Source organism: Lissotriton helveticus, chromosome 4_1 (genome assembly GCF_964261635.1).
Source record: "Lissotriton helveticus chromosome 4_1, aLisHel1.1, whole genome shotgun sequence".
In the NCBI taxonomy this organism is placed as follows: domain Eukaryota; kingdom Metazoa; phylum Chordata; class Amphibia; order Caudata; family Salamandridae; genus Lissotriton; species Lissotriton helveticus.
This window is the reverse complement of record NC_136063.1, coordinates 2,005,317,949-2,005,345,413: the sequence shown is the minus strand read 5'-3', so window position 1 is coordinate 2,005,345,413 and position 27,465 is coordinate 2,005,317,949. Positions and strand designations below refer to the sequence as shown.

Sequence of the window (27,465 nt, the reverse complement as noted above, 5' to 3'; positions counted from 1 at the left end):
CCAGTCCCTAATATTTTACCAAGTTTCGTGCAAATCCATTCAGCCGTTCGATTATTATTATTATTTTTTTTTTTTGCCCGGCGGGGCCCTTTTAAAACCTCCACATCAAACCTAGGGGGTCAGCGAGGATCTACTATGCCCCCTTATGGTCATTTGCCCCTTCGCTTTGGCCTCCTCTTGTCTCTCGATCCTACCGAGAGACAAGATGGCGGCCGCTACGGACTGTTTGGAATGTTTACAGACGCCGGAGAACCAATCAGCTTCGCTTCACAAAGCTCCGTTGCGCGAAAAGTACGCGAACTGGAGCGCTGCCCGGTCCGCTGTTACAGATATATATCTTTTTTTGAACGTTAATTTCTCAAAATCCACTGAAGCACATATATTGAGACCTACAAAAGGCACATCGGGCTACCAGTCCCTACAATTTTGCCAAGTTTCGTGCAAATCCATTCTGCCGTTCGGGCTAAAAGTGAGGCCAACCGCCCTATGGAAAACTCAATGTTAAAAACACGTTTTGGGACCCCCCTTTTTTCTCGGCCCCCCCTTGACGAACCCCCCCAAATTTTCAAGGGCTGCTCAGAAACAAAATGTGCCATTTTCCTGAAAATTTCAGCCAATTCCGTCCACAAACGCCAAAGTTATTAGACATAGAATTTTCAAAAATCCCATAGGGAAAAAATCCTAACTATATATACCTACTGGCGACTGCCAGTAGGTAATATATATATATATATATATATATATATATATATACACACACACACACACACTGAAAAAACCATAGGTTTTAGGAATGTTATAGTTAGCTGGACATTTGCCTCATACAAAACCATTGAAATGCCTCTGTTATAGTTAGTTGGAAAATGCTGCTCCTCCGCCCTACCACATTATATTGTGCTATAAATAGCGTAAGCAACCATCTTACCTGTGACAGTAAGTGTGGGCTATTCCCCCTTTTAAATTATTTTTTTTTTTTAGCATATTAATATAGCGCAAAATCAACCCAAAACTAATACATTTTCAGGCACGTGTACATTACTTCATTACTCTACAATAACAGGATGTGGACGCAACTCCGAGGCTAGAAAATTGATTTCCAGCACCAAGTTCTACAGTGAACCTGAATAACCACATATGTGTATATATATATATATATATATATATATATATATATATATATATATTAGCTGCCCTTCATGTGCCAAAAACTGCAACTTAAACCATTTCACAGCCCTGTATTACTACAGATACAACACACCACTGAATGTACAACAAAGATTCATAATCGCAGAAATGCGCCATGTCCACCATCTTTTATGTATGCAACTATGAACGAATATAGAGTCAGTGATACCCCGTACCTTGTATGTTGGCTAAGTGGTGGAACTTTACAGATATAATGATACATTTATTTTTAAGTCTCGGGTGATGTCAGCACTACAAAACGGACACCCGAATCACTTGATTTCTCATATAGCTCACGACGGGACCACGCCCATAGCTCCGGAATCATGGTTCAGAGCCTTGCGCAGCACTGGCAAATTTCAGGCCAGCCCACTCCAGTTACGCTTCCAGTAAAACACAACAACGAAACATTGCCCAAATTTAATTGTAGTGATTTCATAGTTCCAGGTCTAGGTGTCAGAACGGTACACACACACTCCCTCATGGCTGCTATACACCCACACCACACCCATCCAGCACCTGCGTCACCACACATGTGACCCTACCAATAAAAAAGACGGGGCGCACGTGCTCTATCCCATTTTAGAGTTGCTCCCATCCCAAGCGCTGTGATGGCCCGTCCTAGTGATTCAAACGCCTCATGTAGACCCGAACCACCAAGTAGGAGGGCCCACCACTACGTGTGTGGCCTCTTTGGTCACTGAGTTAGTGGTATCAAATTACATGTACATTTTTTTTTCCAATAGCAGAAACGTTTTTATAATCGCTGAAACGTCCGGAATATAAACTATACAAATAGTTCTTTTAAATGTGAGAGGGAACGTGTGTGAAAGGCCGATGTTATTCAACTCCACATTAAGATAGAAACAAATAATAAACATAACATCTTTCTTTTACTATCTTTTAGATGTAGCGCTTCAGGGTGCATTATGTCCCAGGACATGGTGAAAAACACACTGGTGACAGAAAGTTGAGCTGTCAATATTCTTTGCAGTCACTCCCTCACTTCCTGTTTCCTTTGATAAAAAAATTACACACAATGTTAACTTCCTTTTTATTTTACAGGTTGTGTTTCACAAATTGGAGTCCCCCCCCTCCCAACACCTCTAAAACTCAACGTTCGAGGATTCTGCGATGATGCGTGGCCATCATAACAACGTTTGAGAAGGCTGCTACAACACGTGATGCAACCTCTTTGAATCACGCCAATGGCACAAGGTGAGCAAAAAAGCTTCTTTCTGAAACAATGACAAGTCATCTGTGAAAGGAGAGAGTGGGTAGTATGCAGCAGCTTTACTGCGCAGGAATGTACAATTACCTCCGAGCAGTGACAATAGATAGATTATAACATTCTGAAAGGCAAATCTACAAGCCCCTTACGCCACTTTTATATGTACTATACTATGACTCACTCTATATACTATATTTCAGGTCACTAAAGCACAAGTTACTACTTGTGTAACGATATATCTGTAAGAGACATTAGTTAGTGATAGATTCCTTACCTTAGAATATCCCCAGGGGTCAGACTGGATCCGGAAAATTTTTGTCAGCAGTCGGTAGGCGTAGTCTGAGGCTCCGCGTCCGTCGTCGGCGTCGTGATCGCCGGGATGGCGTAGTCAGAGTACTTAGACGCCGCCCTCGCGCACTGAAATCAGTTCTGTACATAACTTTCTGCGCGCCGGCAGGCGTCGTCCGCGGCTCCGCGTCCGTCGTCGTTTGCGCCGGAATGACGTCGTCGGAGTACTTAGATGCCGCCCATGCGCGCTGACATCAGTTCTCATACACAGCTTTTCCGTGCCAGATACGCAGAGCCATGATAGAACCAACACTGGTGCCATGAAACTAGGGCCCTGAAAGGGGATGACCTTAACCCTAGATATCGGTTCGCAGAACGGGGAGGATGGGTGGGTCGGTAAGGAATCTATCACTAACTAATGTCTCTTACAGATATATTGTTACACAAGTAGTAACTTGTGCATCTGAAAGAGACACGTTAGTGATAGATTCCTTACCTCAGAATAGATACCCCAGCAATACCAACCCCGGTGGTGGGTCTGCGAACCAATGATCACACCAGAAAGTCCTGGAGGACGGAACGGCCAAAGAAGCCATCCCTCCGGACTTGGCTGTCCAGGCAGTAGTGTCTTGCAAACGTGTGCAGCGAGGCCCACGTAGCTGCCTGGCAAATGTCCTGCAAGGGCACTCCCCGGCTCAGGGCAGTGGTAGTCGCCGTGGCCCGAGTGGAATGATCCCTCAATCCAACAGGGGGCTCCTTCTTAGCCAAGGAGTAACATGCCTGGATACACAAGATGATCCACCGGGAGATGGTCCGCTTGTGCACCGCCTTTCCCTTCTTAGCGCCCACGTAACCAACAAAGAGTTGGTGATCCACCCGGAACTGGCGTGTGAGATCCAGATAGTAAGAGAGCGCACGTTTTGGGTCCAGACGGTGGAGCCTCTCTTCCTCTTTCGAGGGATGCACAGGCGGAAAGAATGTGGGCAAGGTAATGGACTGCCCGATGTGGAAGGCCGTGACAACCTTGGGCAGGAAAGAAGGTCTTGTCCGCAACACAACCTTGTCCGGATGAACAGAGAGGAAAGGAGGGGTGGAAGAAAGAGCCTGGAGCTCACTCACTCTCCTGGCAGAGGTGATGGCAACCAGGAAAGCAGTCTTCAAAGTAAGAAGACGGAGAGGACAGTTATGGAGTGGCTCAAAGGGAGCACACATGTAAGTAAGAACAATGTTCAAGTCCCACTGGGGCATCACGAAAGGAACAGGAGGGAACATGTGTGTGATGCCCTTCAAAAACCTATTTACAATAGGGGACTTGAACAAAGAAGGCTGATCAGGTAGCCTTAAGAAGGCGGAAAGGGCAGAAAGGTACCCCTTGATAGTGCCCAGAGCAGAGCCCTGCTGGGCAAGAGAAAGAAGGAAGAGGAGAACCTCAGAAAGGGGTGCAGAGAGTGGATCCACAGCCTTTGCTGTGCACCATGCCACAAATCTGTTCCACCTGCAGGCGTATACCGACTTTGTGGAGGGACGCCTGGCTGTCAGAATGACATTACAGACTTCAGGAGGCAAGTCAAATGGCCTCAACTGCCGCCGCTCAATCTCCAAGTTTGTAGGTGGAGACTGGACAGGTTCGGGTGGAGGACCGTCCCCTGCTGCTGCAACAGAAGGTCCTCCCGAAGGCAGACGAATCGGGGGATCGACTGACATGCTGAGTAGCTCGGGATACCAGTATCTTCGTGCTTAGTCCGGGGCCACAAGGATAACCTGGGCCTGGTCGCGCCTGATCTTCTTCAGCACTCTGGGCAGAAGTGGTATAGGCGGAAAGGCGTACAATAGACCGCAACTCCACTCGCGACGAAAAGCGTCTCCGAGCGAGTGCCGCCTTGGAAATTCCAACGCGCAGAACTGATGACATTGCGCGTTCTCTTCTGTGGCGAATAGATCTAACCAAGGCTCTCCCCACTGTTGAAAGAGGCCTTCCGCCACGTCCGAGTTCAGACGCCATTCGTGATCCATCATGCACCGACGGCTGAGTTCATCCACCCTGGCGTTCAGAGAACCTGCCAGGTGTTGAACCACAAGGGTCACGCCCTGATGTTCCAGCCACTGCCAGAGGAGCAGAGCCTCCTGGAATAGGGTCCACGACCCCACCCCACCCTGTCTGTTGCAATACCACATGGCGGTGGTGTTGTCCGTGAACACCTGCACTACACTCCCCCGGACAGAGGGGAGGAATGCTTTCAGTGCTAGACGGATCGCCCGCAGCTCCAAAAAGTTGATATGGAGCCGGGACTCCGCCGGAGACCAGAGGCCTCTGATCTCCGCCTCCCCCATGTGGCCTCCCCAGCCCTGGAGGGACGCGTCCATCACAACCATATGCTCCGGGTGGGGTAGGGAGAGGGATCTGCAACTGACCCAATCGCGGTCCGTGAGCCACCACTGCAACTGTCTTGCAGTGCCCTCCGAGATAAAGACATGATCGGACAGGTTGCCCTGATGCTGGGCCCACTGAAACTTCAGGTCCCACTGCAGAGCCCGCATCTGCCACCGGGCGTGATGCACCAGAAGGATGCAGGAGGCCATCAGCCCCAGAAGCTGCAGCGTCAACCTGACCGAGACTCCGGATAAAGGCTGAAAGATCGGAATCAGAGCCTGAATATCCCGAACCCGCTGTTCGGGAGGATAAACCCGAAACTGCACCGAGTCTAGAACCGCTCCGATGAAGAGGATCTTCTGAGAGGGACACAGGTGCGACTTCGGCACGTTGATGGAGAACCCCAGCAAGTGCAGGAGGTCGGCCGTAATCTGGAGGTGGCTGACGACTGTCTGGGGCGAGCCCGCCTTCAACAACCAGTCGTCGAGGTAGGGGAAGACTGACACCCCTAACCTGCGCAGATGAGCTACGACCACCGCCATCACCTTCGTAAACACCCGTGGGGCGCTGGTAAAGCCGAAGGGGAGCACGGTAAACTGAAAGTGCTCGTGGCCTACCGTGAACCGCAGGTAACGCCGGTGGACCGGCAGGACGGGATGTGAAAATAAGCGTCCTGCAAGTCCAACGCTACCATCCAATCTCCGGGGTCCAGGGCAGCTAAGACCTGAGCCAAAGTCAGCATCTTGAACTTCTCCTTCCGGAGGAAGCCGTGGACGTTCCGTAGGTCAAAGATAGGGTGTAGGCCCCCTTTGCCCTTCTTGGGTACCAGAAAGTAGTGGGAGTAACAACCACACCCTACTTCTCGCCCAGGAACGTGCTCGATGGCCCCCTTGGCCAAGAGCGGCGTGACTTCCTCTCGCAGAAGTTGAAAGTGATCCCCCGACACGCAGTGGAATTGCGGTGGCATGGCTGGAGGGGTCGCCTCGAAGGGGAGGGAAACAGCCCTTCGGACGATTTGCAGCACCCACCTGTCCGACGTGACAGTGCGCCAGTGGAAGAGGTGATGGCGAACCCTGCCACCACTGGCGTCACATGGGCCTGAAAACACGGACTAGGAAGATTTTGAGGCAGGTGCTGCGGAGGGAGGTGTGGACTGGCCGCGCCGTTGCCCCCAACCGCCGCTACGGCGGTTTCCACGGTCGCCACAGCGCTGTTGAACATTCTGCGGTTGCTGGCTGGCAGCTCGTGTGGGGGCGCCCCTTCCGTGGCCACGAAAGGAGCGAAAGGCACCCGATTGCTGGCGTGTGGCCGAGAGGCCCAAGGACTTGGCCGTAGCCCTGGAGTCCTTAAAACGCTCAAGCGCATGGTCTGCCTTGTCGCCAAAGTGGTGACGGCCATCGAACGGCATGTCCAGAAGAGTGGCCTGGACATCGGCCGAAAAGTTGGCGGTCCTCAGCCAGGCATGGTGTCGAACCGCCACCGTCGTTGCCATCGCCCTGCCCAGTGAGTCCGTGGTATCCAGCCCACACCGGATGGAATATCGAGCGGCATCTCGACCCTCCGTAAGGGCTTGGGCGAGTTTAGCCCGGACCTCCTCCGGACATTGTGGCAGCACGTCCGCGACCGTGTCCCACAGGGTGTGGGTGTAGCGGCCCAAGAGGCATGCGGTATTGACAGACCGCAGTCCCAAACTGAGGGACGAGAACACCTTCTTCCCGAACTGTTCGTACCTCTTGGATTCCCGGTCGGGCGGAGCCGTCGGGAATGCGGTCTGGGAAGTAGAGGCCTGGATGACCAGGCTCTCGGGGGTGGGATGGGTGGACAAAAAGCAAGGGTCGCCCAGGGCCGGGCGGTAGCGTCTGGCCACGTTCCTATCCACAGGCGGACCTGTGGCGGGCTTGGACCAAGTGCCCACAAGAACGTCACACAAGGCCTCATTAAACTGCAGCAGAGGCTCACTGGAGCTTGCCTGCGGTTTAAGGACCTCAGTGAGGAGGTTAGTCCTCACGGCCGCAACGGGGAGCTCAAGGTTTAAGGCCTTGGCCGCCCTAGTCAACACTACACTGTAAGCAGCCCCCTCCTCCGTAGCCACGGTGGGAGGGGAGACAAACCCAGTGTCTGGCGAAGTGTCAATACATACCACTGGCCTCCCCAAGCTCAAATGTCCAGTCCTCTTGAGACTGGCACTCCTGTGCTAGAGGGTCCGCAGACCCCTCTCAATCACCCTCGTCACCCGTCTCCTGTAGAACAGGGTCAACTGACGGGGCCTCCTCATGGAAATAAAAAATCTCCAAAGGCCGTCGGAAGCGGCGCCCAGCGGCGCAGCTCCGGTGCCAGAGTCGGACCGAAGGGAAGAGTGGGGACGGCGTCCACAATGGGCTCCGGGGGCGACACCCGCAGGGCCGGTGCCGGTGAGGTCGACCGGCGACGACCCGGATCCGGATGCGGTGAGGTCCTGCAGCGCCGGGACCGAAGTCGCCGGCGGCGCCGGGGCCGAAGCACCTGTCGGCGCGGGGCCGAAGTACCCAACCCGCTAGGGCCTCCAGCCGGGGCTGTTGGGCCCGGAGGCGCCACGGGACCCGGCGGAGAAGGGAGGGACCTCATGGCCATGAGGTACCGCTCGATCTCCTCTGGTGTCCCGTCATGCCCAGGGACCCGAAGGGGTGGGGCAGGTGGCAACGCCTGCGACTCCGTCGGAGCTGCGTGGGTGGTGTCACCCGAACCCCCGGCCGCATCGTGCGAGCGTCGGGGTGGGTCGGAGGAATGAAGACGCCTCTCCGACCTCTCATGCCTCTTACCTGAGGACTTGGATCCTGACGACCGATGTCCGGTTCCAGAGCTGTGAGGACTCCGACCCCGCGACCGGTCCCTCGACCTCCTGTGGGACCGGGACCTGGAGCGGCGCAGGGCCGACTGCTGGAGCTCGAGCCACTTGCGGGACCGCTCCCGCCTAGCCTTCGACGTCAGGGCCCGGCAGTCGGAGCAGGTGCGGTGGTCGTGGAAACACTTCAGGCATCGGCGATGGGGGTCGGTAACCGACATCAGTCAGTCGCACTTGGAACAGGGTTTAAACCCGGGCATCCCTACCGGCACCGTCGGAGTCGAAGACTCGAGAAGAGAAATGATCAAAAGATCAAAAAAGTTTAGTCGAAAAATGACTAAGGGGTAGAGCTTCTCCGGATCTGCGTTAGCTGGCGCGGAAAAAAGAACTGACGCAAACGTGCATGGGCGGCGTCATTCCAGCGCTAACGACGCGGACGACGGACGCGGAGCCGTGGACGATGCCTGCCGGCGCGCAGGGGTATTGCTACGCAAAATTTTTACGGATCCAGTCTGACGCCTGGGGATATTCTAAGGTAAGGAATCTATCACTAACGTGTCTCTTTCAGATCTGGAGTGCACTATGAACCAGCACATACTTGGACACACAACCAAGGCAAAAGGTGAGCTACGAATATTTTCTCCACTATTAACTGGTCCATCCATAACTTTCACTCTCTCACAGTTTTAATGTTGTTTTCTCTCTCTTTCTCTCTCTCCCTCTCACATCATTTCTCTTTATCTTTTAAAGTTATGGAACCTGTTGTCCACTCTGCCGTGACCAACCAAAGCTGAGCTCAAGTTGTGAACTCTGTTGGCCACAGTGCTTACAAAAGTTAAACAGAGCGACCTAGATATACAATGCCTCCGATTGCATTAGAAATGAAAGACCTTATTTACAAGCCCCTTGCGCCACTTTTGCGTCACTTTCAACATGAGAAAGGTAACACAAAACTGGCGCAAGAGTCTTGTAAATAAGCCCTAAAGAATATTGTCCTGCATAATGACTTGATCTCTCACCTAATTCTGTTTCATCTGTGAATCATTTTAAAGACCTGTTGATCTGTAATGTAAATGTGACGCAGTAGGCTCTTCCATACAGACACCGCTTGAACGCAAGCCTATAAGACAAGTGCAATGTATCAGGCACACTGCACACGTTAAAAAAAGAAAATATCTTCAACTGTTAATTTGACTTGTAATGTTTGACCTCATTTAGACACATCGATCCAATTTTAAACACTAATTTTCTTTTTTGTTCTGCAGATTACCTACCGTACTTCTATTGGACTCCATATCACATTTTGTTTATTATATTGTTTTGTTAAAGTTATGTTTCTAGTTATTTATTGTATTGTTATCCTTAAGTTACATTTCCAGTTATTTATTGTTTTAATAAAAGTTAACAACAAAAAAAACTATATACGTCTTTTTTTTGGGGGAGGGGGATGAGTGGTCCTCAATAGAAATTATATTTATAATTTGAAGTATAATTCTGCGGCTAACTCTTTACCTGATCTTTACCAGAGTCTTTACCTACGACTAACGGTTCCTATGGAAAAGTTTAAAAACTCCAGCACAGTAACTTTTTTCCATTACCAAAATAGTGTGGTAAACTTCTAACCTCTGTGCTCATTTAAGTGTTCCATAAACTGTAACTATGGTAGCAGGCAGAAAGCCGTTTGGGGGTAGAGTTGAAAGGTACTGGCTGTACAAAAACCGTTATACTAACCCTGGATCCTCTACAAGACCAAAAAGGAAAGCAAACTAAAACAAAACACTGTTTACCAGATTTACTACCCCCTTGCACCACTTTTGCGTCCAAGCCCCCCCCCAACAAAATTAGAAGTGTGTGGGCCTCAACGACCTCCCTCAAGTCCCGGGAACCACCACCCTTGGAAATTTGTGTATTGAGAGAGACAGACTGCGTGACCCTATGCCTACAGCCCTTGAGAGCCCTGGAGACCGCAACGCCCGGCTTATGGAGTACCTACCCGCGGGACACTGCTGTTTGCTTCGAGAGGGCGGGAGTCTCACGGCTCCTGCCCTCCCGTAGCAGACTTAGTTTGCATTTTAAAAGACAGAGCAGAGAAATCTGTTCTCACTTCCAAAATAAAAAGCAGATTGCATTTCCACATACAAGCTAACATCTCCCCTTGCGGAAAAGCAATGCCGACTCCCGAAGAATGTGGGAAGACGGCAGAACCGTGGGGGCATTGCAGCTCCCCTCGCGGTCCCCAACATTTTTTATAAGACCCGGGGATAGGGTCCCCAGAGATATCAGAAATTACTGATAGCGGCTATTTTTTTACGGTAAAATTACAAGTCGCGCACCCAGCGCACCGCTCAGTGCGGCCCCCTGGTGTGCACGCGCTGGAAGCACGACTCATAATCTGTAGGGTGCGCGACTCCAGCACCTTTAATGCACAACTTCTACGCGTTTGGGACTCGCCATTACTTTTCCACATCACAAGCTACTAACATACAATTCCCCATGTGGAAAAGCAATCTGATTTTGATTTTGAAAGAGAGAACAGATTTCCTTGCTATGGGAGGGCGAGATGGACACCCCGGAACACTGCAGGAACTGGCCCTCCCACAATACATACAGCCCCGGAGAGCGGTGGTCCCCGGGGCTTTGGAGACCTTACAGCCCCTCTCCCTAGCCATACTTTTTTTGTAGCCCCGGTGGGTAACGGGGCCCTCAAGTGCTCCACCGGGGGAGCCACGTAGTCCCCCTCCCACAATACATAAAGCCCCGAAGGGTGATGGTCCCCGCGGCTTTCAGGACCTTCAACCCCTCCCCCCACCATTTTTTTTCTTTTTAGCCCCGGGCGCTGACGATCCCCGAGGCTGGGAGTCCCCTCTGGGCCCCACATAAAATCTAATAATTCTGACCCTGGTATTTAACCCACCGGAGATGAATTATTTAAAAAAAAAATCCTTTTTATTTTATTTATTTTACGGCACAGTCCACGCACCCTACACGCATCCCGGTTAAAAAAAAAATGTGGGCCCTGGGGGTCCTTCTAGCACCCCCTAAGCAGGTCTACAGGGTAAAATAATTTCTACCCTGCCCACTTTCTCCGTTTTGAACACATATTCCACTGACTTCTTCAGCCTCGCTTCTACCGAGGCACAAAATGGCTGTCAACAGTTCCTGGATTCGAATTTTTACAACCGCTTGACAGCCAATTAGCATTGAACGCGTGTTTGGGATGGTGCGCTTATGCTAAGATGCCAATCCTCACACAATTCGTGGATCCCCGCGCTCATAGATATATAAATGACTTTAACCGTAATTTTCTCAGGAACTTCTGAACAGACTGACACCATATAAGCAAAAGGCACAAGTCGGAACTGAGGACTACCTCTTTGCCAAATTTGGTGTAATTCCGTTCAGCCGTTCGGGCTCTAGCCGTGGCTAAAGGTCCTACGGGAAATTGCATGGAGAAAACACGTTTTGGGACCCCCTTTTTTCTCGGCCCCCACTTGACCAATCACCGCAAACTTTCAGGGAAGGAGCGGAACTGAGCTGGCCAAACGTTTGGAAAATTTCAAGAAGATTCATCAATTGGCGCCAAAGTTATTGCCAATATAATGCTGCGGATTTCCTATGGATATTAGGCCCTAACTATAACTACCTACTGGCAACCGCCAGTAGGATGTATGTATATGTATATATACATATACATACATATATATATATATATACATATTTTTTTTTATTTTTTTTTTGGGGTGAGGGGGGTTTGGTAGAATAAATTCTAGAAACGGATACCAGAGTGCCAGCCATTTTCTTTTCTTTTCCAAACAATGGATGTAAGGAGGAACGTGCAGTAATATATATATACATATACATATATATACATATACATATATATCAGCATGCAACATGATCCACAGCCATTCGAGAGCGCTCCGCAGCGAGTGCTCTGCCCAGGGGTCGGATCGTGACCCAGAACAATTTCGGTTAGTCCTTCTTCTACTAACCGACCGTGAACAAGGCCAGTTGTGGCTGAAACGCGTTGGTGGGGTGAAGCAAAAATAAAATAAGACTGAATAAGTACCCTGGCTGTGCCGCCTCCTTTGTATCCATATACATATATATATACATATACATATATATATACATATATATATATATATATATATATATATATATATATTGTACATTGACATTTTAGCAACTGTAGTAATGTATTGTACATTTTATTGTTAAAGGCACTATCTAGCCGGAAATCAAACCAGATTCCCCAGGTCCGAAGTCGGAAGCTGTGGCGATTATACCACAGCCTCTCTCCTGCTTATTTACTTTTGCTTGGTAAGCTGTGCGCACATGCACTTTCTGAGTCCCACTCCCTGCTGTAATGCCTGCATCTAAAAACAAGCATTTGCAATGCAATAGGTCTTGCATTGGCAAGAGTTTCAGCTATTGGTATTGTAAATGACAATGGCTTTTATTTATGTGTTGGTTTTTAAAACATAAATAAAAGGCATTGTCATTTACAATGGCAATAGTTCAGTCTCTCGCAAATGCTAGACCTATTGCATTGCAAATGCTTGTTTATCTATCGAGTACTCCCACTTGCTGGAAGATGTCCTGTGCACTTCAGAAAGTAACCGTTATTCCTGATGAGCCAGGGGCCGCCGGCTGAGTTTGTCTTCCCTGGCATTTAAAGGTCCCTCTAGGTGGATCACGACTAGGGAAATTCCTGACATTCCAGCTTGCTCCAGGGACAAAGTGCTTCTTGGCACACGACCCAGGATTCCACTCTTCCCTGCCTGTTGCAGTAGCACTGGAGGTGGTGTTGTATGTGAGAACCTGAACCAGCAACTTTTGATGGAAAGTACGAAGGCTTTCAGAGCTAGGCTGATTAGGAGTCCGGGCTCACATGCAGACTAGAGCCCTCAGATCGCCACCTCACCCAGATGACCTCACCATCCCAGCAATGTCGCATCCTTCACCACCATGAGCTCTGGGTGGGACAGGGAGAGAGGTCAGCAGCTGGTGTAATAGTGGTCAAGCAGCCATCACTGCATGTGTTTTGCAGTCGCATCATGAACCCAAATGGAATCTGTCAAGTTCCATTAGTGCTCAGCCCACTGAGACTTCAGGTTCAATTACAGTGACTGCATAGGACACCTAGCATAGTCACCAAGCAGGGTGCATGAGGTCAAGAAGCCTCAGAGCCACTTACACTGAGACCCAAGACCGTGGCTGAAACATCTGGATGATAACCCTATTGTCCTGGATTTGTTCCATATGCCACCTGGCACAGTCAAAAAGCAGTGTGAGGGTCTGTAGTGCTAGAGGCACTCACATGTTTTGAAACCACGTGATGACATTTGACTACCATCATTTTAACTGACTTTTGGTGTTTTACTTGCATATGCTTTTTTCCTTGAAGATTTCCTGCCGTTTTAAAGAGGGAGCTATCACAGAGTAAAGCAGCCTCGCCAGGACAGAATGTGTGGGATGTGCATTTGAGGGAGAATGTGTGGGATGTGCATTTGAGAGGGAGAGGGAGAGAGAGAGAGAGAGGGAGAGAGAGAGAGAGAAAGGGAGAGAGGGAGAGAGAGAGAAAGAGAGAGAGTGAACCTTATAGTGTGCTTTGAGCTGAGGTTTGTTGAGTTAGAGACTGGGATTGTTTTGGAGTCCGAATGGGGAGGAACGCATCTACTTCGGTACAGCAGAACCCTGGTTGGTGAGTCTCTTTACCCCAGCAGTGAAAACCCCAGTCTGGAGTGGGTCAGGATGAAGATTGCACCAGGTAAAGTGTTTGATTTGTGATTGGTGCCATTGTAATGTGTGGCTGTTTGCGTGCATTTTCAGTTTCTAGTGGCTTTAATAATCACTATGGTGCGTTAGTGTCAGTGTGCATCTTCAGTTTCCAGTGGCTATAATCATCTGAGGTGTTTTCTTTGAGTATTGACTTTGTGATGTGTGAGTGAGTGCACATCCAAGTTAATCATCCGATGTAGTTAGTGGTTAGTGTATATATATCTCTCTGATTTCTTGCAGGACGTCCAGTATAACTTGCCTGTGTTTTATTCTTGTGCTTCATTTCAATCAATCAATCAATCAATCAATCAAGGCATTTATAGAGCGCACTACTCACCCAGAGGGTCTCAAAGGCGCTTTGGGGGGGGGGGGGGGGGTGCCGCTACTGCTCGAACAGCCAGGTCTTGAGCTTCTTCCTGAAGGAGAGGTGATCTTGGGTCAGGCGGAGGTCGGTAGGGAGGGTGTTCCAGGTCTTGGCGGCCAGGTAGGAGAAGGACCTTCCTCCTGTTGTCGCTCTTCGGATGCGGGGGACGGGGGACGGCGGCGAGGGCGTGGTTGGTCGATCGGAGGTGGCGTTTGGGAGCGCAGAAGTTGAGGCGGTTGTTGAGGTAGCTCGTGCCTTGGTCGTGTAGGGCTTTGTGTGCGTGGGTGAGGAGACGGAAGGTGATTCGCTTGTTGACGGGGAGCCAGTGCAGGTCTCTCAGGTGTCCGGAGATGTGGCTGCGTCGGGGGATGTCGAGGATGAGTCTGGCTGAGGCGTTCTGGATCCGCTGGAGTCTCTTCTGGAGCTTGGCGGTGGTTCCGGCGTAGAGGGCGTTGCCGTAGTCTAGTCGGCTGGTGACGAGGGCCTGGGTGACCGTCTACCTGGTCTCGGTGGGGATCCACCGGAAGATCTTCCGTAGCATGCGCAGGATGTTGAAACAGGACGCAGAGACGGCGTTGACTTGTCTGGTCATGGAGAGGGAGGAGTCCAGGATGAAGCCCAGGTTGCGTGCGTGGTCTGTCGGTTTGGGTGCGGTGCCCAGGGCGGGGGGCCACCAGGAGTCGTCCCAGGCGGAGGGCGAGGAGCCCAGGATGAGGACTTCCGTCTTGTCTGAGTTCAGTTTCAGGCGGCTGGTCGTCATCCACTCGGCTACGTCTTTCATCCCTTCGTGGAGGTTGGTTCTGGCGGCGGCGGGGTCGTTGGTCAGGGAGAGGATCAGCTGGGTGTCGTCGGCGTAGGAGATGATGTTGAGGTTGTGCTGGCGTGCGATGGCCGCCAGGGGGCTCATGTAGAATTTCATATTATCCATGCATATAACTTTTGCATTTGCCAAGTCTATTATTGTATGTATGTGTGAGTATGTATGTATGTATATATATATATATATATATATATATATATAAAATCGCCACAATTCGTTTTATTTAGAACGAAAGATAGACGGCACTCCAAAGTCTCTTGTCCAGAAAAGAATTTTATTGGCAGACCCCCTGCCCCCTCGACAAACGCGTTTCACCACTAGGGCTTCGTCAGTGTCAACCGAATTACAGTGAGAAACACCATTTTATCCCCACCTCCTCCACACCATAGAAAGAGGACTAGATCTTGCCTGATCGGCGGCCATCTTACAATGTGCAACATCGTATTAAGCAATAATATTCAGAATTTACATGGTAGGTTAGATGGTGTGTATAAAGTGCTCGTGCAGTTTAAAAAACATAGAAATATCCAAATCAATATCATGTCAATTCATTATATCGCATATATACCATTAAAAATATATATATATATATATATATATATACACACACACACACACACACACACACACACACACACACACACACACACACAGATAATGCGTTACTGAAGGTAAGTAACTTGTTCATTAGAAGTGTGGGAACAGTAGGTTGCAGGAACTGTACAGCTTTAGATCACCTTCGGATTCATAAGGGCACATTTTTGCAGACTTAGGAGTTGTATCCCCGAACCGAAACATCAGCAACCTGTTTTGTCTGTGACAGATATCTGCTTATGACAATTCCCACAAGGTTTAAATACTGTAGTTTTAGGAGGTGACACATTTCCAGTGCACACTGGAAAAAACTAATATTGATAAAAAGCTTGTCAACTGACGAGGAAAAAGTCAGAGCAAGAGACAGATCCTCGTACAAAGGCATGTAAAGAAAGGAACTGACGTGCTTTGGTGGCTCTTATATCGACTCTTCTGGGGCAGAATGAAGTCAATGCTGAGCAACACAGTGCCACCTACTGGCATGAGGAAGCAGTGCTTTTTATATCTTCTAGATCCAGTCTGGCACCTGTGGATATTCTAAATGTGGGGAATCTGCAGTTAGAAGTATCCATCAGAATAACAACTTCTAACACTTTTGAAAACTAGGCATCAAGGAGGGTCTAGGGTGACTTCAATTTTGTGGACCTCAGTACTATTTCTTACCAAAAATACACTGCAAACCTAACATTTTGGCTAAAATCACCCATTGCCCTCATGTTTCTGTGAAGGAAAGTTGAAGAATCAGCAGGGATCTACAACGTTCCTACAACCTATTGTTCCCACACTTCTCCTAATGAACAAGTTACTTACCTTCAGTAACGCATTATCTGTATCTATGTAGGCATCGTCACGTCACAACAGACCATACCGACATCATCGAAGACATGCAGAGCCGAATGGAGCCACCTGACGTCGAGCGCAAGGGGTATTGCTCAGCAAAGGTTTCCAGATCCAGCCTGATGCCTGAGAAATTCAAAGGTAAGGAATCTGCAGCTAGAAGTCTCTATCAGATAAAAATGGTACCTCATGTGTATGACTGGTACTGGGTTTGCGGACATAAATACTACTGCCACTACTATTAGTCTTCCAATCAGTTCTAAAATTACACCACTGCTTCAAGTATTGCTCTTACTCTTACTACTACATGAAAAATCTATAATGAATGCTACCTCCAGTGCACATCAACAACTGATACTACTACTACTTATGTCTCTTCTAATGTTCCCATTATTTGTTTAATATTACTAGTGCGTCTACAATGTTTCTTTTTGCTTCAAATGCAAACTTAGTAAGTTTTGAATTCAGCTAATTTAATCAAATGCAAACACATTTGTTGAATGTTATTCAATTGAGTTTTGTTTAACATGTTTACACTTTAAATGAAAAATATTTGGAAGCAGCTTAATGTTTCCAGTAGATAAAGTGATGCTTATTCAAATGTATACATGAATATAATATTTGCATAGCCAAGAAATTAAATGATCAACATTACAATGAGAGAAACACCAATATGATTCCATGTATTTTCTGACACCCTATGTCCTCAGGTATCAGTCTAGATTCTCTTTATAAATGCCTTGGTATAAAATATTGTTTTAAATAAATTAGATAAAGTTTGTTCTTTTATCATTGTTTCAAGAGCCCCTATTATTTACTACAGAATAGATTTTACTAATTATGCAACAAGATGTATATTCTTGGTGAAAAACTATTTGTTGATATTCTTACTACTCCATCTTAACAAATGTTATAGCCACTCCTGTTTTTATACTTTTTAAAATGAATAAATATGACGTTTAAGTTTAATTAAAAGTATCAAACACACACACACAGTTTACCTGGAGTGATGAATCTGCTGTTCTCGTTTTAGCATCTCTTGAGTTACGTTGACGGTTATCTGTTCGTGACTGTTCATCATTCACTAAAAATGAAATTATCTTTAATGCAAGGTGTATTCAACTAGAGCTACAATGTAAGTCCAAATTTATATCAGTGCAATCGTCATAAAACAGTTGTCATTTTAAAAAAATCACTCTACAAAATAAAGTATTTTTTCTTACATTTCTATTATTCACTGTATCAACTTAGAGCTCTTCATTCATCCAACCTTCCTGTGACGTTAAAGGTCAGTACAGGGCAGGTATCACAAGAAAAAACTGGAAGCGCCATCACAGCAGTGAAATGGTTAAGAAACTTGACACCAACACATTTATGCTACTGTTGTTGTGCTAGCTCTATTTACATACTTTTCAGTCACCCTTCAGTTTTTTTCTTACATTTCAGTCTCCCTTCTTTAGCTTTTCTCCCTTTTTCAGTTTTTCTATCAGTCTATGGTTATAGCATTCCTATACAGAAAAGTGAGAGTAGGTTTGAATATGATGATGAACAATAAAGGGGGAAACTGGAACTAGACAACAAACTTTGCTGAGCAACTTGTACATATTCCTGCATCTTCGCTCCCTTCTTCGGACACACAGAAAATAATCTTAGGCATTAAAGAAAACAATGTTGGTAGGAGTCTTACAAACACCACAAGGTTCAGATAAATATGACATTGCTGTGCTAAGCACCGGTTGAAGAGCTAGCATCCCATGCTTAATCTTGACCTTCAGAATGCTGTTGCCTTGGCACTAACTGCATGGGCAAGAATCCCAGAAGGCATCAATACAATGAGGTAGGAAAGTCACCACACACAGCAATATTCAGTAATATAGAAAGCAATCAAATAGACAACAGAAGCTTTATAAGCTTCAATACCCGCCATTGTTAACTGTTGCAAGATCTATGATAATAACGAAAAGGTCTTATGGACCCCATAAAAACCCAAATTACCACTTTGAAACTGAAGACAAGCCTTCTTAGTATCATACAAGGTATTGGCAAAGTGGTTAAAAGGGAAATCAGTACTTTTGGGAGAAAATCTGGGTGCATCTCGATTACCAGCATAGTTCTTCTCTAAAACTAACAAACCATTTGGGATCTTAGCAGAAAATACCTGCAGCTTGTTAACAAACTAGGCAGAGGTAGAAAGTACCACAAAAATCTGAATTGTTTGTTACTGAAGGGCATGGCTTTTGAATGCACATGAAGCAATACAAAATATAATTTTCAAATTTGAAACTAGATAGAGATTACAAACTCACACAATTGTCTTACTGAAAAGACGTGTCTTTGGGGTTCTTATAAGTACAGATCTTAGAATGGTATAGCTGACCGAATTCAACCAGAATTCTAGGTTTATCAATGAGAAACTTGATGGAAAATATTGAGCATAACCAACTATTACATTTTATGATTTAGGCAAGGCCTAATAGATATAAAGATGAAAAGAACAAGTTACGTACCTGCTGCACAAGTTACTAACCTATCTGTAAGAAACATTAGTTAGTTATAGCTTCCTTACCTTACAATTACCCCTCGGCGTCAGACTGGATCCAGAAAGTTTTTTCGTCAGCAGAACCTCTGCGCGTCAGAAGGTGGTGTTGAGCCTTTTAGGAAACGGTTAACAACCGGGGGACTTGAAAAGAGAAGGCTGATTTGGCAACCAAAGGAAGGCAGAGATGGCTGAAATATAGCCTTTGATAGTGCCCAGAGCAGAACCATGCTGGGCTAAAGAAAGAAGGAATAAGAGAACCTCAGAAAGAGGGGCAGAAAGGGGATCCACAACCTTTGCTGTGCACCATGCCACAAATTTGTTCCACCTACAGGCGTATACCGTTTTTGTGGAGGGATGGCTGTCTGCCAGGTTTACGTCACAGACTTCGGGAGGTAAGTCGAACCATGTAAACTGCCAATGCTCAATCTCCACGAAAGGAGGTGGAGACTGGACATGTTCTGGTGGACGACCGTCCCCTGCTGCTGCGACAGAGATCCTCCCGAAGAGGCAGTCTGACCGGAGGATCGATGGCCATGTTGAACAGCTCGGGATACCAGACTCTCCGTGCCCCTTGTTCAGCACTCTGGGCAGTTGTGGTATAGGCGGAAAGGCGTACAACAGACCGCAACTCCACTCGTGCTGAAAAGCGAGTGCCACCTTGCAAATTCCTTTTTTTTTTTTTTATGCAAGGAAAAACAGACAAAGCAAAAGAGCAGAAGTCATACTTAGTAGATACATACAGCCAAGCGCATTAACCGAAATTAGGGCATTTTCAAATCAAAAACATTATTAAATCCATCCAGTGATTGGTGCCCAAATTTTTACTCCCGTATCCCTCCTCCTCAACCCCTTAGTTCTATAAATAGCCATTTCTATATTATACATTAATAATAGCCTTTCCCGCCAACTGAGAAAAGACGGGGGATCAGGGTTAATCCTGGTAATGGATCAACTAAGGGAGGGTATTGATACTGGCCGGCCACAGGCTTTGGTCCTGTTAGATCTGTCCGCCGCATTCGACACGGTGGATCATGACATCTTGCTGACCCGTGTCGAAACGGCGGGCATTGGGGGCACGGCCTATGCCTGGCTCCGTTCGTTCTTGACGGACAGGGAACAGGCTGTCCATCTTGCCAACTTCACTGCTCCTCTTAGGAGGGTGACATGTGGAGTCCCCCAAGGCTCTTCCCTGTCTCCCTTGCTTTTTAATTTATACATTTCACCCCTCATTTTTTCTTTACAGCTGATGGAGGTCTCGGTGTTCAATTACGCCGATGACCTCCAACTTGTTTTCAACCTTTCCTCTTCCCCTTCCTCGGCTTCTAACTTCCAGAAGGTTATGCTTTTTATCCAAGGGTGGATGAACTGCAACCACCTCAAATTAAACCCGGACAAGACCGAATTGGTCCTGACGGGGGGTGGTTGCAGTCCCTGGTCTCCTTCCTTCTGGCCCTCTGCCCTTGGCCCTCCCCCTCTTCCTGTTTCCAAGGTCAAAACCCTGGGCATTCTCATCAATCCCATGCTCACCCTTCACACGCAGACCAATGCAGTTGTGTCTGCATGTTTTTTCTCCCTTCGGATCATCCGAAGGGTCTCTCGTTTCTTCTCAGCCGCTTAAACTTATCCTCATGGCCATGGTGCTTTCGCGCCTCGACTACGGGAACGTTATCTACAACGGTGCGCCGGCCTACCTGTTCCGTCGGCTCCAACAGATTCAAAATCAGGCGGCTCGCCTGATTTACGGACTCTCCAGGTTCAACCACACGACCCCCTTGCTGCAGTCCCTCCATTGGCTCCCAGTGAGGGAGAGGGCCCTTTTCAAGCTTGGATGTATCACCTACCAGGCCAGATTAGGAACCGCCCCCGCTTTCTTGTGCGAAGCCATTTCCCCCTATCTTCCTTCGAGAGAACTCCGTTCCACTCATTTGGCCCTTTTGTCCGTCCCTCGCTTCAGAAAACAGAAGTCCGGTGGGGCCAGATTTGCAGTACTGGCTCCGTCCTTTTGGAATTCACTCCCACTTACTCTTAGGACGTCTTCTTCCTACCTGGAATTCCGCAAGCATCTTAAGACCTTTCTGTTTTCCAGATCTGCAGCTGCCTAGCCTTCTTCCCTGCTTCCACTGACCTTCTGCTACCTAGCGCCATGAAACCGATTCTGGTATAAGAGCGCTCTATAAATATTTTAAAATTCAAATTCAAATTCAAAATCCATTCTCTAGTAATGCAAGCTCGTAGTACAGCCATACAAATAAAAAGAAAATGGGTTATAGCTTTTGGTCTTGGATACCCCACTGTACTTGAGTTGCACCCAATCAGTAACATCTCAGCGGTAATCTTAATAGGACATTCAAGAATCCCCCCCAAAACCCGTTCAATTTCTTGAAAGAATAGGGCTAACTTAGAGCACTGAAAAAACATATGTACAGTATCAGCAGCATAGAGACCACATCTGCTGCATTTGGTCCCCGTTGTTGTACTCCATTTAGAAACCTTACTAGGGGTATAATACAAATCGTGTATGGACATAAAGTATTGTGATTTCGACATCCCTGTTATAAGAATTCTGTTAGCCAGCTTAACAGACACAAGTATGTCCATTTCAGGAATTCCCAACTTATTTATCCATCTTGATTGACAATTTTCCAGATCATCAGAGAATTCCTGCATCAAAGATAAGTACAATATACCAATTGTTGTCTTTTTTGCTAAGTACTCCATAAGGGGAATTTGATTCAACCGGGAATCTAATAGTTGCCCTGTATTCATTAGAAAACTACGAATTTGCAAAAACTTAAAGAAGTCATTTTTCGTTAACGAAAACTTTGTCTGTAATTCAGAAAAAGAGATCAAATGGCCATCAATCAACATATCCCAAGTAACATATTCCTTTAGTCCCCCATCTGATTGCTACTAGATCACAAAAAATAGGGGAGGGTAATAAGCCAGGTGCAGAAAAAGGTGTATATATATTCAATTTTGGAATATGTAAATGTCGTCTAACCTTTTGCCAAACACCATAAGCTGAAGTTAAAATCTTAAATCTCGTCTTCTTGTAGTAACTTGGCTCAATTATCTTCAAAAAACACCCTTTCATCCCTTCACCCTTGACTAACTCATAAATTGAGGGAGCGCTACAACAAGGAATAGCTCTCTCCCCCATTATAAGTGGGCTAATAAACTGAAGAATCGCCGCAATATAATAAAAAAGAAAATAAGGAACATTCAAACCCCCACACTCTTTAGAGAGAATAATTTTTTTAAGAGCTTTACGCTGTCGTTTATACCCCCACAAAAATCTCGAAATTGCCCTAAGTTTTTAAAACAGACTAAAGGAAATTCTAAGGGTATTGCACGGAACATATACAGAAATTTTGGTAATATTACCATTTTCAATACATTAACTCTCCCGTGTAAGGATAAATGAAGATGGTCTAATCTTTCTAGTAGAGAGTTAATTTTAACCAGTGTTGGGTTAAAATTCAATTCAGGGATGTTAGTTATTGGAAGCGAGATCTTAATCCAGAGATAGGTGACTTCCGAAGCAAGTGGAATACTAGCAGGAGGGTCATCCCCAGAATATAGAACTTGAGTCTTTGAGAGATTCAGCTTGTACCCTGAGAAGAGCCCGAACTGCCCAGCTAAATCATTAATAGCTGGCACAGCTGCCTCTATATCTATTGTAACAACCACGATGTCGTCGGCGTATGCTAACGCTCGGTAATTGGTGTGGGCTAAGTAGATAGGTTTTATCCTTTCTTCCAAATTGAGACGATTAAGAAAGAGATCAATATAAAGTGCAAAAAGGGGGGAGCATGGGCACCCCTGTCGTGTACCGCGGGTAATTGAGAAAGGGGCGGAAGTTTCCATATTTACTCAAATAGATGCTTGAGGGGAATTATACATAGTCCTTAATGCAGTTAGGATACCTGGGCATAGTCCCTTTCTAGACAAGATATACCACAAATATGCCCAGGCCACCCTGTTGAATGCTTTCTCAGCATCCAACAGGGTGACACCAATATTTGAGCGGGTTGCTTGGGCCCAATCTAGAAAAGTAATCACACGGTGAATGTGATTCACAGTAACACGTGCGGGAATAAACCTGTGCTGATATTTCGATAGTAATGGAGTGATAATCCTAGCAAGTCGTGAAGCCAGGATCTTAGAATAAACGTTACTATCTGCATTAATTAAAGAAATAGAACGAAATGAAGATGGAGACAACGGAGATTTATCCTTTTTTCCTTTTTAAGAAAAACCGTGATTATTGAGTCTTTCCATGATGATGGAGCCATTCCCTTTTGAGCAGCTAAAAACAAAGTAATTAACTCATATTTTAACACAGGGTGGAACAGCCTAAAAAACTCAAGAGGAATAGCATCGGGTCCCACAGCTTTACCTGACGCCAATGACATTAAAGACAATTCTATCTCTTCCCATGTGATGGGTAAATCCAGTTGTTCCGCCTCTTCTAGTGACAAAGTAGAGTTAAATAATGGATCAATAAAGTCCATAATTTTTCCTTCAATATCTCCAACTACGTCTTCCATGTATAACTTACGATAAAATTCCCGAAAAACACCCAGTATCTCTGTTGAGTTATCATATATTTTCCCTGAGTCGTCCATTATTAAAAGCTTACCCGAGTTTTCCCCAACTTCATAAAGCTCAGATCTGTAAGCTGCTATTTGTTGGGCCAATTTTGTGGGAAAACCCTGATGGATCCTAGCTTTCTGCCTTGCCAAATCCCTTGAGATTTTCTCAGTACAGATCCCTCTGCTGCATGCCACCATTAATTCAATCTCGAGATCTGGCAACTTATTCATCTCTCCTTCATCCATCTTCCTGATATCCCTCTGTTTATTTAACGAGTAACTTAGGGTTTCCCCTCGAACCCCCGATTTGAACGCGTCCCATATAATCCCCGTAGAAGCTGAGCCTCTATTATTCTCAAAAAACTCCGGGATCCATTTACTCATATGCTCAACATAAGGGGGTCAAACAAAAGCTTACGTTCAAAAGACCAGGGCTTCACTATTTGTCTAAAGTCAATATCTATTCTAAGAATAATAGGACTGTGATCCAAGATCAATTTAGGAATGATGTTAAATCCAAGATTCACAACAGTATTTACAAGACCAGCCGACACAAAAAATAATCTAGTCGAAAATGTCTCTGATGTGTAGCAGAAAAAAAAGTGCTCCCAGAGGAGCCCCCTCCCTTTACAAACCCCACATCTATTAATCCAAATTCCTCAATGATACCTTTCATAGCTTTGTAGACATTTCCCTTCCTACCTACATACATACTATTACTAGATATATCATGTGTCCCATCCAAATGTAAATTAAAATCCCCACACAAGACTAACATAGGGAGCCATGATGCTAACTCGATGCTTAATTGATTCAAAACAGCCGGATCGTCCAAATTAGAAGCATAAACAGAGCAGATAGTCAGCAATGTACCCCCCAATCGTAATTCCATAATCACCCAGCGACCCAATTGATCCTCCTTAACTCGTCTCGTTTGCCCAACCCCATACCGCTTTAAAAGAGCTACACCTCTAATAGTAGAACCCTGTCGAGAACAGCCCACTAATTCCAGTCCTAAATCTTTTCACCAACTTCTATTCTTCCAGGCCACATGAGTTTCTTGGATGCATAATACATCCACTCTTATGGTTTTCAATATTTGAGCCATTATACCCCTTTTCCTCTTATCATTAGGACCACACACATTCCACAAACAAATAGTAATTTTACACATCATCAAATCTGAGTAAATTATCACCAAAAGGGATACGACAAAAAAATACTCACTGAAAAGATAAATGCATTATCATGTAGTAACAAAACATCAAAGTATTGAGCTTGAGTTGCACAAAACATTCTTTTACTGTTTTTCCTTGCCCCCAGTGACCCTTCTCAACCCCAACCCCCTTCCCCTCCCAAACCACCCCCCACCCTCAACAGACCCCCCCAACAGAGGCATAAGGACGAAGTCCTCAGTGATGGTGAGTGGTCGTGTAGTGATCAGGTCCCTCCCCGTGTCCGTCCTAAACCCTGTGCCCAACTTACTATCTCTATCCCATTACTCCATATATAATTGCCCTACACCATATACTTATTTTCTTAACCAAATCATAACTCTCTAAAGATAATACTGACAGGTATATTTTAACACAGGGGAAATAACCCAGCTAAATTACAAGGCATCAATTGCAACAAAAACAAAAGAAAAATATTTCACATTGAATCCAAAAATTCCTGTGCCTTGATTTCAGACATGAAGTGCATCGTTTTCCCCTTATATATAACCTTAAGTTTTGGCAGGATTTAGTAAAAACACCTGCCCTCCTTTAGCTTGGATGGGTTATATATATTGTCTTAGGCGCCACCGCTGTTGCACAGTCATTTGACAAAAGTCCGGACGTACAAAAAAATCAAAACCTTTGCTTTTCATAGGGCGTGCTGGTCTAGCGACATCATACAAAATCTCACGCAGGAGATAGTTATAAAGACAAATAAGAATTGCCCTGGGTTTCTCATCCCTGCCTTCTATATTACGTTTCTGAAAAAACGGGAACCGATGAGCTCTTACAATCTCCTTGTCGAAATTCCAATCCTTCAAATCAGAAAAGGCCGACGTGAATAACTCCACTATGAAACGTCGAGCATCTTTTCCCTCAACACCTTCCGGTATACCTAAAACACGTAAATTATTCCTGCGTGCTCGATTTTCCAGTCGATATCCTGGCTGGTTTTCTGCAATGTGGTTATGGAGGATTTTTGCCTGGATAGCTCATCCTCAACGGAGGAAATCCGCTCTTCGGCTTTGTGTACTCTGGTGGTAACTTCTGTCCCTGACTTGGCAATACGGCAAACTGCATTTTGCAATTTACGGAAAGCCCCCTGGGTCCGCAGCCCTTCTGCCTTTGTTTCCTCTCTGTGAACCATGACAATTTTGTAGATCGATGATTGCAGACTGTAAATAGATTTAAGTGTGATCTCGCCTTCTGCTTCATCATTAACCTCAGCAGGTATTTAACCTTGCGTAGCTTGTGACCCAGACAACATATCCCACTGGGGTTGTTCAATCAAACCGGGGCTGCTGAGAGGAAGCAATTTCGGGGGTTCAAGCACCTTACGAACTGTGCCTTGTTCTGTATGATCAGCAGCAAAATCTAAACTTAGCATATCATCTCCGGGAGATATTGAATATGCTACTTACCAGTATGCATCTGTTCTTGGCATGTAGGGCTGCTAACATTCATATCTTTTGCATTAGATCGCCGCCTAGTGTTGGGTCCGGATGATAGCACATTGTTGTCCTGGAAGAGTCTTCGAAGTATCCTGAGATAGGTGGCTCCTCCCCTGGACTACAGTGCGCATGGGCATCGACTCCATCCCCAGATTGTTTTTAGCCATTGTGGCAGAGATGGAGTGTAAAGTGTAAAGGATGTCCATGCTAATGATTGAATGCAAGAATATGTCTGCAGCTGCGACAGGCACCGGGGAGGAGGGTGGGCGATATGAATGTTAGCAGCCCTACATGCCAAGAACAGATGCATACTGGTAAGTAGCATATTCAGTTCGAGGCATGTGGGCTGCTAAATTCATATCTTTTGCATAGAATATACAGCAGTCCCTCCGTTAGCGGCGGTTGCCTGTGCCAGCTGCAGAAACTTGAAAGAGTGTCTTGAGAACAGCCTGCCCAACAGCTGCCTGCTGTTTGGAATGCACATCAACACAGTAGTGTTTTGTAAAGGTATGTGGTGTAACCCATGTGGCTGCTCTACAGATGCCCTCTAAAGGAATGTTCCCCAGGAAAGCCATGGATGCCCCCAATTTGCGTGTGGAGTGCGCCCTTGGGGGTATTGTTAAGGTGCGTTTAGCCTTTTGATAGCAGATCTGGATACACTTAACAATCCATCTGACTATTCCTGCTTTGGAAATAGGGTTGCCCTTGTGCTGTGGCGAGAAGGCAACAAAAAGTTGTTTTGTCTTCCTAAAGTGTTGTGTCCTGTCAATATAGTACATCAACGCCCTCTTAACATCCAAAGTATGGAGCATTCTTTCCGCCACTGTTTGTGGGTTTTGGAAGAATGCAGGCAAGTCAATAGTTTGGTTGAGATGAAACTGTGACACCACCTTCGGAAGGAATTTGGGGTTAGTACGTAGTACCACCCTATTTGGATGAATTTGTATGAATGGCTCTTGGATTGTGAGCGCTTGCAGCTCACTGACACGTCTCAGTGACGTAATAGCAATAAGGAAAGCTACTTTCCACGTTAGGAACTGGAGTTCACACGAGTGTAGTGGCTCAAAAGGTGGTCCCATCAGCCTGGTGAGGACCACATTGAGGTTCCACACCGGAGCTGGCGGTGTTCTTGGGGGAATGACTCGTTTCAGACCTTCAAGGAAGGCTTTAATGGCAGGCACTCTGAAGACAGAGAGATGTTGCCTATTCTGAAGATAAGCTGCTATGGCGGATAGATGTATCCGAATGGAAGTGTAGGCTAGATTGCACTTATAAAGATGTAACAGATAGCAAATGATGTTAGGGATAGATGCGTCTAGCGGGTTTATGTTATTGGCTGTACAGTGAAGGACGAAACGCTTCCATTTT

At 46.4% G+C, this 27,465-nt stretch overlaps 1 protein-coding gene across 2 annotated transcripts in view; it reads right to left on the bottom strand.

Annotated features, from left to right (window-relative positions):
* FMR1 (fragile X messenger ribonucleoprotein 1) overlaps positions 1 to 27,465 on the bottom strand; it is a 698,844-nt gene that overhangs the window by 50,265 nt on the left and 621,114 nt on the right. For both annotated transcript variants that reach the window (XM_078688630.1, XM_078688632.1), the window contains exon 14: positions 17,297 to 17,379. In XM_078688630.1, coding sequence (XP_078544756.1) covers positions 17,297 to 17,379 — 83 coding nt within the window. The remainder of the gene's footprint in view (positions 1 to 17,296; positions 17,380 to 27,465) is intronic.